Below are 13,528 nucleotides of genomic sequence, written 5' to 3'. Positions count from 1 at the left end.
TTAACACACACTTCTCTTCATTTAAAAGTTTGGACCCTTCTTCAAATTTATCCCGAACACCCTGTATATACAGGGTGTTCGGGATATATCAAATTATAAATTTGACATATTTATAATTAATTATATTTTTCCGTAAGTTACATGTATTAACACACACTTCTCTTCATTTAAAAGTTTGGACCCTTCTTCATTCATATACAAGATGTCAGAAAGGATGGATAGCTGGAACCCACCTGAATCATGGAAGAGAATAACTTGTATCATGATGATTCGTGCCCGCCATCAAAATAAGGATATTACGACTGCTGCCCAATGCTCCCTGAATATAGTAAAAACAATCAGGCATGAACTAGAGACTTGCAATGGTGACTACGAGGATGTAGCAAGAAGAAAGATCCCTAGCAGACGATCTGATTGCATTCGTACAGCAGAATTCCTCGCAAATCTGCAGGAACAGGTGTTGAAGAACCCTGGCATTGGAATTCGGGCTTTGTTCGTGGAGTTGCTAACTGTAGTCAAGCCCTGGATAACAAGGGTAGCCAATGGTAGGCCGTATGTATGGCAGCAGGATTCGGCCCCTTGCCACACCTCTGGGAAAAGTCAAAAATGGTTGTCTGAAAATTTCTACGACTTCACCAGTCCAAATGTTTGGCCTCCAAACTCCGCAGACCTTAACCCCATGGATTATTTTGTATGGGGCGCAGTTGAAAAAGACACCAATCGCACTTCCAGTAATACAAAAGCCCAGTTAATGGATAAAATTAAAACAGTTTTTGCGGCCCTTCCCAGGGAGACTGTAGCATCAGCTTGTTCGAGGTTCCGAAGCAGAATTGAAGCTGTGATCGATGCTAATGGTGGTTATTTTGAGTAAATCTTGTTGATAGTATTGTAATTAACTCTGCCTGTAATGTTTTTTTGTCAATTCATTAAATTTAATAGATACAAAGAAGATTTTCTTTTTCCTTACGAAACTGTCAAATTTATCCCGAACACCCTGTATATGTTAAAAATACCAAGCAATTTTAAACCTGGTTTTACTCCATTCCCCAAGTAAGCAAACAGACAAACAAGTCAAGTTTGCGCCTGCAAGTGATGCAAGTCTAACTGATCCTACAGGTAGTGCAAGACCAAGGCAACTCGTGGTAAAGGTGGCATAAGCTCTGATCACTAATCTTAATATTTACCGTTAATGACAAAACACATCTCCAAGAAGGGGATGTATGGTGTTTTGTATTAAAGGCAAGGGGCCACTACCCAGACCGGTTTTGACCTTTATTGAGGTCTCATCAATTATATATATATATATATATATTAGAAGAATTCATTTTTACTCGGTTGGAATATTATAAAATAAGTTTAATGACTATTACCGAGAGAAAAGATGGCAAGATATATTTAACAAGATACTACTAGTTTACTAGTTTCGTTACAAGAACATCATCAGGTATCATTACTCAAAGAAATATATAAAAAATTACAGACTTAAAATTGTACTAACAGAACAAGTGAAAAACAGTAGCATGTTTGAAAAAATGCAAGTATGAGTTCCATACAAAAGAATACTATTACGCGCTGTCGCGAGTGCGCCAGTACTGAACAGAAGCAACGTGTGCGTCCGAGAGATTGTAACTCAGGCTGTTGTTGATATGAGAGGAATCTAGAGAAATTTCTCTTGATTCAACAATCTTTCTTTCGAGTTCATCGTAGCACACATGGATATTAGCAGTTTGAGTCCAGTTTACAATGTGCTGGCGGCCTTCGTCTGAGTTAGCAGAAAAGAGAACGTGGCTAGAGAGAGCGCTAGCTCTAGTCCTGTTATAGGAAATATCTCTACGGTGTTCATCCAAACGTAGAAGGATGGATTTAGCAGTCTATCCATAATATGGCTTTCCGCAATCACACAAAATCTTGTAGACTCCTGGAAACTGAGTAGGAAGATGTTTCTGTTTAAGTTTGCAAAGTAATGAACGAAGTTTTTAGACCTCAAACTTACCAGATGTGCTGAGAACATTAAAATCTCAATTTTTAGAAAGACTACTCATACTGACAGACCTTCATGCTTCCTCCCATCATTATCCTCCACAAAAATGTGGTATCATTTCAACTTTAGCTAACCGAGCCAAATCATTACTTACCGAAGAAACAGAAATTATAAATGAACTCAGTTTTCTTAAAAAAACGTTTATTAACAATGGCTTCTCTCCAAAGAAGATTGACAAATTTCTTTCCCCCAGGCACTCAACTACTGCTGAAGATCCCCCTCCCCCAAGAGCCTTCATCTCCTTGCCTTACATCAGCTCTCTTTCACCAAAACTGGCAAAGATTCTCAAGAAATTTAACTTCAAAACGTGCTACACTATGTTTCCAAAACTTCTTTCATTACTTTGCAAACTTAAACAGAAACATCTTCCTACTCAGTTTCCAGGAGTCTACAAGATTTTATGTGATTGCAGAAAGCCATATTATGGACAGACTGCTAAATCCATCCTTCTACGTTTGGATGAACACCGTAGAGATATTTCCTATAACAGGACTAGAGCTAGCGCTCTCTCTAGCCACGTTCTCTTTTCTGCTAACTCAGACGAAGGCCGCCAGCACATTGTAAACTGGACTCAAACTGCTAATATCCATGTGTGCTACGATGAACTCGAAAGAAAGATTGTTGAATCAAGAGAAATTTCTCTAGATTCCTCTCATATCAACAACAGCCTGAGTTACAATCTCTCGGACGCACACGTTGCTTCTGTTCAGTACTGGCGCACTCGCGACAGCGCGTAGTATTCGTTTGTATGGAACTCATACTTGCATTTTTTCAAACATGCTACTGTTTTTCACTTGTTCTGTTAGTACAATTTTAAGTCTGTAATTTTTTATATATTTCTTTGAGTAATGATACCTGATGATGTTCTTGTAACGAAACTAGTAAACTAGTAGTATCTTGTTAAATATATCTTGCCATCTTTTCTCTCGGTAATAGTCATTGTGTGTATATATATACTTGGTATCTTTAACACATTATATATATATAAAATGATAAATATTTCCAAATGGCTAGCCCCATATGTCAATTACTCCTCCTAACAAAAATGAATAAAGGCTAGATCAACCATTAAATGCAAGCTATTGTTGAAAAAAAGAAGGGAAGAAAATTAGAAACACTTATACTTTAACTTGAAAATGTTATTTAAAATGATAGAATGTACAATTATATTCTGAAAAACAATTACCTGAATAGGAGAAGGATTATCATGAGTTAAGTCTAAAAATATTGCATGTGCAATATCTGGGACCAAAGGTCGAAGTGGTGGTTGAATAAATGCTCCCACTGACTCTCCTCCAAATCGATATACTAAACGACCCAATTCATGAGCATCACCAGCACTCATTGCTTCTAAAATAATCATTTAAAGATCTTAATTAGTTATTTTCAAATTTTGTTTAAGTTATGCATAACATATGGAACTAAGCCATGGTTAAAATTAAAGAAATAAATGTCGCAAATTTCAAATTGTACTGAACAATAAATTATATTGTTAAATCCTTTACCCAAGCAGGACCAAACAAAAGGTTGCATGTGATATGCGAAATGATTTTACAACTAGATTACTTGTAAGTGTGTGTGTATATAAACTGTTGACTTGATATTAAATTGTCCATCCCAAATGAACAGCATAGTTTCTCTTTACGATGTATATATTGCATAAGTAGCTTAATAATGAAGATACTATAAACAAACTCCTGTTTGCTCATGCTTGGGTAGAGGAATAAACAAGAATTTAATTTCTTGTCATATAATTTACTTTCAGAGTAAATAAAAACACATGCTACATCTCAAATTACATAATTTTATAATTAACTTAATCCAAGAAGAAAATAAAATGCATATTATTTCATTTACCTCAGCTGTATTTAAATACCAAAGGAGTCTTACAATACTCAAGTACAAAATATAAGGTTTGCTATGGAATTAAAATGTCTCAGTAGATCTCATAAGTACACCACAGAGAAGTGGATATAAGTCCAAAATCTGCTAACAGACCAGAATAAGTCAAGAAATTTAAAGTATCATAATTTTCTTTGTAAGATGAAAAATAGTTTTCTTGGGTAGCTTAAGGCAAAAAGCCAAATAATTGGAAGAAGAGCTCTACATAACCTTTAAGGAATGTGAAGAACTGACTACAGCTTCTGACAATGACCAATTTGCACCTTTGTACAGTATGTCCCATTAGTAGGTATCCACTTGGTACTGAAAATGAAGGCAAATGAACCAGAAACAAACAAGATGGTACAGTGCCTTTGTAGTACTGTGCCATCTTGTTTAGCTGATCTCAGGTTTTTCATCCTGCATACAGAAAATCAGCCTTCAGAACACACAAAATTTACAGACAAAAAATACTAGTGGTGGGGGTGGCAGTAGATGGCATTGGTGTATATGACGGCAGTGGCAGTTCAGTGTAGTTGGTGGATTTGAGTGGTGGAAACCAAGACTTTTAGAGGAGGTGCCCTCCCTTAATGAGTCTTTGGACTTCTTGGATGTGTCACAAAATAATAACATGATGAAATTTAATGCTAGCTAGGGCACTGCCTTAGTTTATCAACAATGCCACTGCTTTAGTCAGGAAATCAAGACTAATGAAAAAGTCAACTACTGGATCAAACACAATGTCAGAAGAATCAAAAATAGGTACTGTCAGCATAAAGAGCATTAACAGTAGGCAAACTGAACTTGCAGAAAAACTAGAGAAATATCAAGTTGACGTAACTGATGTTAATGAGACAAAGAAGAATAAAACAACTGAAGATCCTGATAAACAATAAATATAGGATGTTATATTCAGGCAGGAGTAATAAGCAAAGGGAAAGAGTTCTAACTGTATTCAACACAACTCTTGACTATTAGTTAATTTCAAGTAGAGTTACATGGGGAAATTTCAAAATGAGGGACTAGACAATGGCATGTTCCCAAATAAGGTTCTACTAAGGAAGAAGTGGATAAATTTTTTGAATCATCAGAGAAAACTTCTGACATAAAGAAAAAAAAAAAAAAAACGGAAAAGCTGGTTCTTAATGGAGATATGAACCGCAGGGCAGGAAATGAATCCAAGTCATATATAAATGCTTTGGGAAAGTCTGGAGAAAAGGACAAAGCTAACAATCATGGAGAGGATCTGTGGATTTTTGTTCATAACAGAATAGTCATCACTAACACCATTTTTCACATAAAGATGTACACACATTCACATGGAGAGAAAACAAAATAAAAAAGAAAGTCTAAATGATTATGTTATTGCTGATATCTTCAAGCAGGTTCAGAATGCTTTATACAGAAGATATAAAATTGGAAGTGATCACTTACTTTTAAACAAATGAAAAATAAATATCACATCAAAAAGAAAAATACATAAAAAAAAGAAATAAAAAATCAAGTGGCTTTTACAGGTGAAGTGAAGACCAAACTATACAAATACTATTCAACAAAAAAATGAAAGGATTTGAAAACAAGAACCAAACTTCAGCATCTCAATAACAGGTTCAGAAGAAAACATTGACTGATTCGGCCAGAAAGGCATGTGGTGAAGTTGTTTGTAAGGATAGAAAAATCATAAAAATCAGAACTGTATCAAAAGTTTCCAACAAGTAAGCTTACAGATGCTCAGAGAGTATAAGAAAACAATGTAAGAGAGCTAAGCTATATGATAGTCATGAGAGGACTTTGGTAAGAATATGGAAGAAAAATGTTATTATTATACAGTATTTCTATGGAGTCCATAGACTCATCATGGGAGACTCAAACTATTATACACACAAAACCTATCATACCTCTCCTTAAATTCACTCACTCACTGTCAGGGAACTCGCAACTAATTCTGCAATCCATTCCACTTATTTACCACTCTCTCTCTCTCTCTCTCTCTCTCTCTCTATGCAAAACACCTGGTCTGCACACCCCTACTAACCACATGCTTACACAACTTCCACAGAAGGCTCCAAGTTCTCTGACCATTTGTGATATACTGAAAAACTCCTTTCTTCTTCCTTTCTAGTAATAGACCCAATGGCTTGTTACAGTCTCTTCCCATCTTTTCAAAGATCGTCCTCTATTCCTTCTCCCTTGAGGTCGATATCTCTATCTCTCTGGGGAGTCTTCCTTCTCTCATTCTTTCTGTATGTTGTCTCCATCTCACACTATAAAGATCGATGTAGTCTAAATCAGATGTCACCTCAAGTTCCTTTAAGATATCACTATTTCTTTTTACTCACACTGGTGAATATGGTCATGGAAAACCTGAGATACCCAAGCTAGACCAACTTACTTCCTACAATATGAACTTGGTATATTATCACAGTAGACTGGTCTTCTACTCTTCTTTCCTCTACTTTCTCTAACTTCTTACCCCCCCCCCCAAGTGCCATTAGAGCAATTTGAGGGTGAGGAAGTGACTCTTTCCTCTCAAACTATATTTTTCCACTATTTACTTTAAAAAAAAAAAAAGCAAGCTTAGTTGCTCAAGATGTCACCTGGTGCTTTGACTAGTAACCAATTCACAAGTATTCTAATTGCTTCAAGTCTCAAAGAAAGAATTCAAGGAAGGCTCAAAAATTTCCTTTGCATCAATTTAATAAATTTCCATTAATATTTTAAAAGTTTTTATCATGTCCCCTCTTTTTCCACCTATCAACTAAACTTTGTAACCCACAAACGTTCAACCTATCTTCACAGGGAACAATTCACAGACCTGTCACCAACTTAGTCACCCATCTCAGAATCCTCTCCCCACCTCCTAGTCCCAAGATACCCAAGTGACCAAATCCGTGCACAGTAGTCAAGATACAGCTGAATTATACAGACGTATAAAGAGGGATAATAACTTCCATATTTTTAAGTGTTAGCATGTTTTTCAACATCATAATCCTTTGAGCCATTTCAACTTTTGCAGTATGCCTTCTGATCTTCAAACTCTCTTTCCATCATTATTCCCAAGTCCGTAGCCTCAACCGTACATTTTGCACATTAAAATGACAATAATTATCTTTTTCCTACAATGCCAATTGATTTAAATCATCTTGCAGGATACTACTAAAGGATACTACTACTGGGGAGAGCAATAGTGGCCCTGTTCTAGGGCCACTATTGCTCTCCCCAGTTTTGCATCATCAGCAAACTGAATATCCCTGCTTAAATCTTTCCCTATATTACTGATATACAAATTAAATAGTGGCCCTAGAACAGAACCTGAGGTACTCCACTAGTCACCCTCAATCTTCTAAATTCCACTCCACCATATACTACTCTCTGGTCTCTGTTTGTCATTCCCCCTCCCACAATCATGCTGCCAGCCTCAAATCCATTCCCATTTGCTCTGACTTTTGTAATAGTTTTCCATGTGATATTCCATCAAATGTCTTTGCAAAGTTCAACAGTATCATGGTGTAGCTATTTCCTTTATCCAATTCTGCTGTCACTTTATTATAAAATGTGAATAAATTACTAAGACAGAATCTACTCTTTATAAAGCCATGCTCTCCATCATCACCATCAATGTTTTCCATGCCTGCTGGCACATAAGGCTGCAACACTGGTAACTCTATAATGGTAGAGTTGCCAGTATTGCACTATAGTGTATTGAATCCCTATATGTTGGATTTTACTTTTAACTAACTTTTCCAATACTGTAACAACCACTCCTGATATATTAATGGATCTGTAGTTTTCCACCTCTGTCTTGGAGCCACCTTTATGCAATGGAACTATCTTATCTTCTGTCCACTCTGCTTGAGTCCTATCAGAACTGAGACTTAGATTGAACAGCTTCATCAGAGGCAATGCCAATTCTCTTGCACATACACTCAGTACATGGGCTGACATGCTATCCAGTCCCACTGCTGTGTTGTCAATCATATTTTTCAATATGCTGAACACCTCCTCTTCATTAGCTAAATTTTCACATGTGTCTCTGTCAGTTCAACAACTGTAAAGTCACCACCTGGTTGATACACCTTTGCAAAATGATCACTCAGCAACTCAATTATTTCTTTTGCCTCTGTCACTTTCTTATCATGAGCATTGTTTAAAGTCATCCTCCAATAGTCATAATGAAAAAACTCTTTTGGGTTTTCTTTGGCCTGCTTAGCTAATTTTCTCTCATAATCTGATTTAGTATTTCTTACCAAACTAGTTATCCTTTTTTCTTGTACTTTGTACTGCTCATGAACAGGCTGATCACTTTTTTCTTTATATTCCCTCCACAGTGTTTTCTGTTTTTTCAGATCTTACTTTATATCTCTACTCCCCACTTAATTACCACTTGGTTTATTTTCCTGACCTTAGGCATGCAGTCTGATAGTGTTTCTCTCAAACAATCTCTGACCACATCCCATGCACTGACATTTTTTTTTTTTTTTTTTGGTAGCTTCTCAAGCCATGGCATTGCTTCAAGATGATCCATAAATCTATCATAATTACCAGCTTATAGTTTAACATAAACCTTTTCTTGATAGAGAATTCCACATGTCTGACAACTTCTGAAAACAAGACTTCATGGTCACTTTCCCCCAATTAGAGGCAGAGTGCGTACCTTGGTTATGGTTATATCTTCTGATGCTATTATCAGATCCAACACTCTCAAACCCCTTGTCCCCTCTATAACATGTTGTCTCATGAAATTATCCCTTAGCAACTGTATAAATTCCACGTCTATCTTGCCATGGTCCCTTTCTTCCCTCTAATCTATGTCCCCATAGTCAAAGTCTCCCATAATAATTGTTTGGCCTGCACTCATTGTGCTAATCTGCGGATACATGATATCAACATTTTCCTGTGGAACCCCTAGTCTTTAACAGCACCCAACAATATATTTTGTCCTATTGGCTTCTATCTGATACCAGACAGCCTCAGATGAACCATCTCCGCAGACCTAAAATCCTCTTTAACTTTTATTTATTTATTTATTTATTTGTTATAATTCTTCAGCTACTATCATCATCAGCAATACCTTTTATATTCTATCCCTGTAACTATATCATTTCTGTTGCCCAGGTCTCATGATGTCTATAATTTTTGGTCAAGTCAAACTGACCAATGCCAAAAACTTCTCTCCCTTATTCCTGATGTGTTGCATTCATGAACATGCATTTCAACGTCCCCTTGTGCCCACAATTACCCTTGTGTAATGTCATTACCACCCCCCATTCAAATTGGAAACCTGTGAAATCACAATTCAGCATTGATAATCATTTCTGTATACATGCTCATTTATCACAGGAGTGACCAGACACATGCTTCACATTTCTGGTTTTGCATTTCCAAACTCTTACTAAAGAATAATTTTTCTAAATATCTAACTCCAAAACCATTTAAATGTAGTCCATCAGATATCATGAAGCCTATAAAAGGAGCTTCTAAAAAAAATAAATAAATAGTACTGCGAAAGCAATTACAGACAATAAAGGTGATATCAAAACTGAAATAGATATTAAAATGGAGGACATTATGTATCCACCCATATGTTATAGCCAAATATAAAAAGAAACTTAAAAAAAGTTTTGAAAATTTACTAGAGAAGCTTGCGAAATTATAACCATTGGTATTTGAGTTGCCTTGATTTACAAAACTTAAAAGAATACAAGTTCTGCCTAGGAGCCCATATTTCCTTTTTACTAGCACTTAAATTAGGTTTCACTGGTCCTGTTTTTTTTTCAACTATTGGTTCTCATCAAAGATAAGTGGTGGAGGTGGGTGGTAGATGGCATTGATGGAGATGATTCATAGTAGAGGTTTGGTGTAGTAGTTGAGACAGTTGTAGGTGTCCTCCTGCGATGAGTCTTTCGACTCCCTGGAGGTGTCACGAATAATAATAATAAAGCAGAAACCTAGAAAGGAAAAACACTCAAAATACCATTGCAATCCTATTTCAGAAAGCTAAATTCAAAACCAGTGAACTCTCTCTCAGTAGGTGTATAATCAAATTACTAAACTATAGAGCCAAAAGGCTTCAATTTGACATGTAAGATATTCAAATGGAGGTGCTTAAGGGTCAAAACTGTATAACTGAGAGGAGACGTCCACATAGCCTTTAAAGGAATGAGGAGAACCGACCAGGGCTTCTGACCTAATGTCCAATCCTCATCTTCTCGTGGTGCACCCTGTTGGGTATCTACCTGGATACTGAATGAATGAGGATGGGCTGGCAATTTGGGATTTAGCCAACCAAATTATATTCTTATTGGCTTAAACCAATATAGAAAATGATGGTACAACATGACCAATTTTCATGCCGGCTGAGGCGTCGCCCGGTTAAACAAGGCCCCTGTTGTTTTCGCCAGGGAACCAGGGCAAACAGCCAGCTATCAATATAAGAAGCCTGAATGGCAAAGAAATGGAGCAAGCTGAGGAATTAGATAAGTACCAGATCGATATAATAGGGGTGAGTGAAACAAAAAAGACAAAAACTGGTGAGATCTTTCTGAGCAATAGTGAGATGATAAAGGTGACTTAAAACGGGAGAAAAAGATATCCTTGAAGTATGGAGTAATTACTTCGAAAAATTGTTAAATGAAACAAGCAGTGATAACACAGTGGTAAAAAACACTCAACAGGCATACAGTCAGGAATATATATCCATACTTGAAGTAGAAAAAGCCATCAAAGGCTTGAAATGCGGAAAGGCAGCAGGAGTAGATGACATTCGACCAGAAATGCTGAAATATTGTGGTATAAAAGTCTTACAGTGGCTGCACTGCATAGTTCAGAAAGACTGGACAGAGGGACGAATTTCCAATGATTGGAGCAGAGCTCTCATAGTGCCCTATAAAAAGGGAAATAAAACTGAATGTGAGAATTACAGAGTATTTCCCTACTGAGTGTTCCTGGCAAGATCTATGCAAGCATACTTGAGAAACGGTTGAGAAGAACTGTGGATGAAAAGCTTGGTGAAGAACAAGCTGGATTCAGGCCAAATAGAGGCTGTCAGGATCAGATCTTCACTTTACGACAAATAGTCGAGAAAGCATGGGAATATAACAAAGATCTGTATTTAAGTTTTTTCGATCTGGAAAAGGCATATGACAAGGTGCCAAGAGAGAAGCTATTCAATACACTACAGTTATATGGTGTCAATGGGGCATTATATCAACCAATACATAGTCTGTATTTGAGTTGTAAGTCGGCAGTTAGAATTAAAGGAAGTACAGGAAGATGGTTTAATGTTAAATCTGGTGTGAGACAAGGATGTACATTATCCCCTCTGTTATTCATTATCTATATGGATCACATTATGAAGGAAAGTGGTATTAAACATGATATCAGAATTGGAGATGTTAATATCAGCTCTTTGCTTTATGCGGACGATGTTATACTTTTAAATAAATCCGTTACAAGTTTAAATAAATCCGTTATTGTTAAAAATGTCAATTGTGTTGTGAACGGGGAACCTGTGGAACAAGTAAAACATTTCAGCTACTTAGGCACGATTTTTACTGAAGATGGTAAATTAAATATGGAAATAGACAACAGAATCAACAAAGCTGGTATGGTAGGAAATCAATTGAATAAACTCATATGGAATAAGAGAGAAATTAGTCGGAACATTAAATTAGCTGTATAGAAGACGGTGTTCAAACCAGTTTTAACTTATGGATCTAAGAGCTGGGTCAGAAGTAAAACACTTGACCAAAGACTAGAGACCACAGATATGAGAATTATGAGAAAGATTAGAGGCGTGAACAGATGGCATCACTGGCAATATCATATTAAAAACGAGGATATTATGAAAGAACTTGACATTGTCGGCATCCAGGAATGTATTAGCAGAGCTAATCTCAGGTGGTATGGTCACTTAAACAGAATGGGTGAGAAAAGATTAGCAAAACAAGTGTTCTCTGCCGGGTTGGCAAGAAAACGATCCAGAGGAAGACCAAGATATAGGTGGATTGATATGGTACAAAGTGCCTTAGACGACAAAAATATAAGATCTGATAATATTGGAGTCTTGAGAAGTAACAGACTGATCTGGAGGAACATTGTAGATAGGAAGTTAGTAATGATGTAAATTTTTCATGTAGTACTATCATATCCTGTACATCCCTTGAGGGTACATGGCAGGAATTTGATGATGATGATATTTGTGTATTTTTTTTTTTTAATCTTGAGCCCATACACGAGAGGTTGGTAGATCAACTTATAGTACATTAGTGCGGTGCATGGTTGTAATGTATTTATTTAGAATTTTTGTTAATATTTTGGATGTGCCCAGGATATATGGAATGGTGATAGATTTTGTGGGGATTGCATTGGCTAAGGAAGTATTGAAAATGTGGTCAAGTTCAGTAGTTAGGGCAGTGTTATCAGAAATGATTAATTTTGTCCTTATATAGAGTTTTTATAATCCCATATTATTGGAAAGGGGAAGGGGACTGCTGGTGAATGTATCTACCAGTATATGTGGGTTTTCTGTAAACAGAGAATGCCAGGGATCCATTAGTTTGGTGTGTAATCAGAATGTTTAGGAAAGGGAGACTTTGTTGTTTTTTTCTTTTTCTAAGGTAAAATGGATCCTGGGATGTCGATTGTTTAGATGTGTTAAGAAAATGGAAGTATCTAGGCCTTGTGACCAAATGGAGAACACAATCTACTTAGAGAAGCCAAACAGTCGATTTATGCGGGGCTAAGTTTAAAGCATTTTCTTCAAAGATCGTCATGAAGAAGATGGTCAGAGGTGAAGAAATTGAAGATCCCATATCTGTCCCCTCTATATGTCTGTAGAATTTTCCTTGTCAAATGAATAACAAGGGTTAATGCAAACTGAAACAAGGCTGAGATATCGGGAGGAAATATAACTTGGATAGGGTCTAAGGTATCTTTGAGTGGAACATTAGTGAATAGAAAAGGGACATCAAAAGTGACGATTATGTCAGTGTGTGAGGTTTTTATGGGGGCTTTAAAGTAGACTAAGTTTGTGTGAAGGAGTGTTGCTAGTATATTATGAAAGCACTTTGGCTAAATGTGGGTGAATCAGATTCATTCACAATGGGATGTAAAGGCGCATTTTGTTTATTGATTTTTGGTAGTCCATATATGGGGGGGGGGGCTGGAGTTAAATGGTTTTAATTTATTGATGATGTCCACAGGCCAATAAGTGATCTTTTTAAGGAGCCTGTGAAGTATTCTGATCTGTGTAATGGCAGGATTATATTATAAAGGGGAAGGTAAGCAGAGCAATCTTATCTGTATAATCTTCTCTTTTATTTTTTTTTTGCTGATTCCTTACTTTGAGTGATGCCAGCCCCATTTACTGAAAACCCAGACATACTAGTAGATACATTCACCAGCAGTCACTCCCCCTTTCCCACCAAACAACATGGGATTATAAAAACTATATTAAAAAAGGCAAGATTAATCAGTTCTGACAGCAGTGCCCTAATTACTGAACTTGAGCACATTCTCAACACTTTCTTAGCCAATGACAACCCTCCACAAAATATTAAAACCCTGTAAATGCAACCTCCCTGTTGCAGTTACAGGAGAGAGCTT

The 13,528-nt window shown here is 36.6% G+C and overlaps 1 protein-coding gene across 1 annotated transcript in view; it reads right to left on the bottom strand.

The window, feature by feature from the left end:
* LOC150092290 (glycogen debranching enzyme) overlaps positions 1-13,528 on the bottom strand; it is a 461,626-nt gene that overhangs the window by 291,646 nt on the left and 156,452 nt on the right. The window contains exon 11 of the mRNA XM_090414998.1: positions 3,228-3,391. Within this exon, the coding sequence (XP_090271124.1) occupies positions 3,228-3,391 (164 nt within the window). The remainder of the gene's footprint in view (positions 1-3,227; positions 3,392-13,528) is intronic.

Source organism: Typopeltis vanoorti, chromosome 26 (assembly GCF_054136105.1).
Source record: "Typopeltis vanoorti isolate ZY-2024b chromosome 26, IOZ_Tvanoo_1.0, whole genome shotgun sequence".
NCBI classification, from domain to species: Eukaryota; Metazoa; Arthropoda; class Arachnida; order Uropygi; family Thelyphonidae; genus Typopeltis; species Typopeltis vanoorti.
Note: the sequence above shows the minus strand (reverse complement) of the source record. Positions and strands in the feature narration are given on the sequence as shown.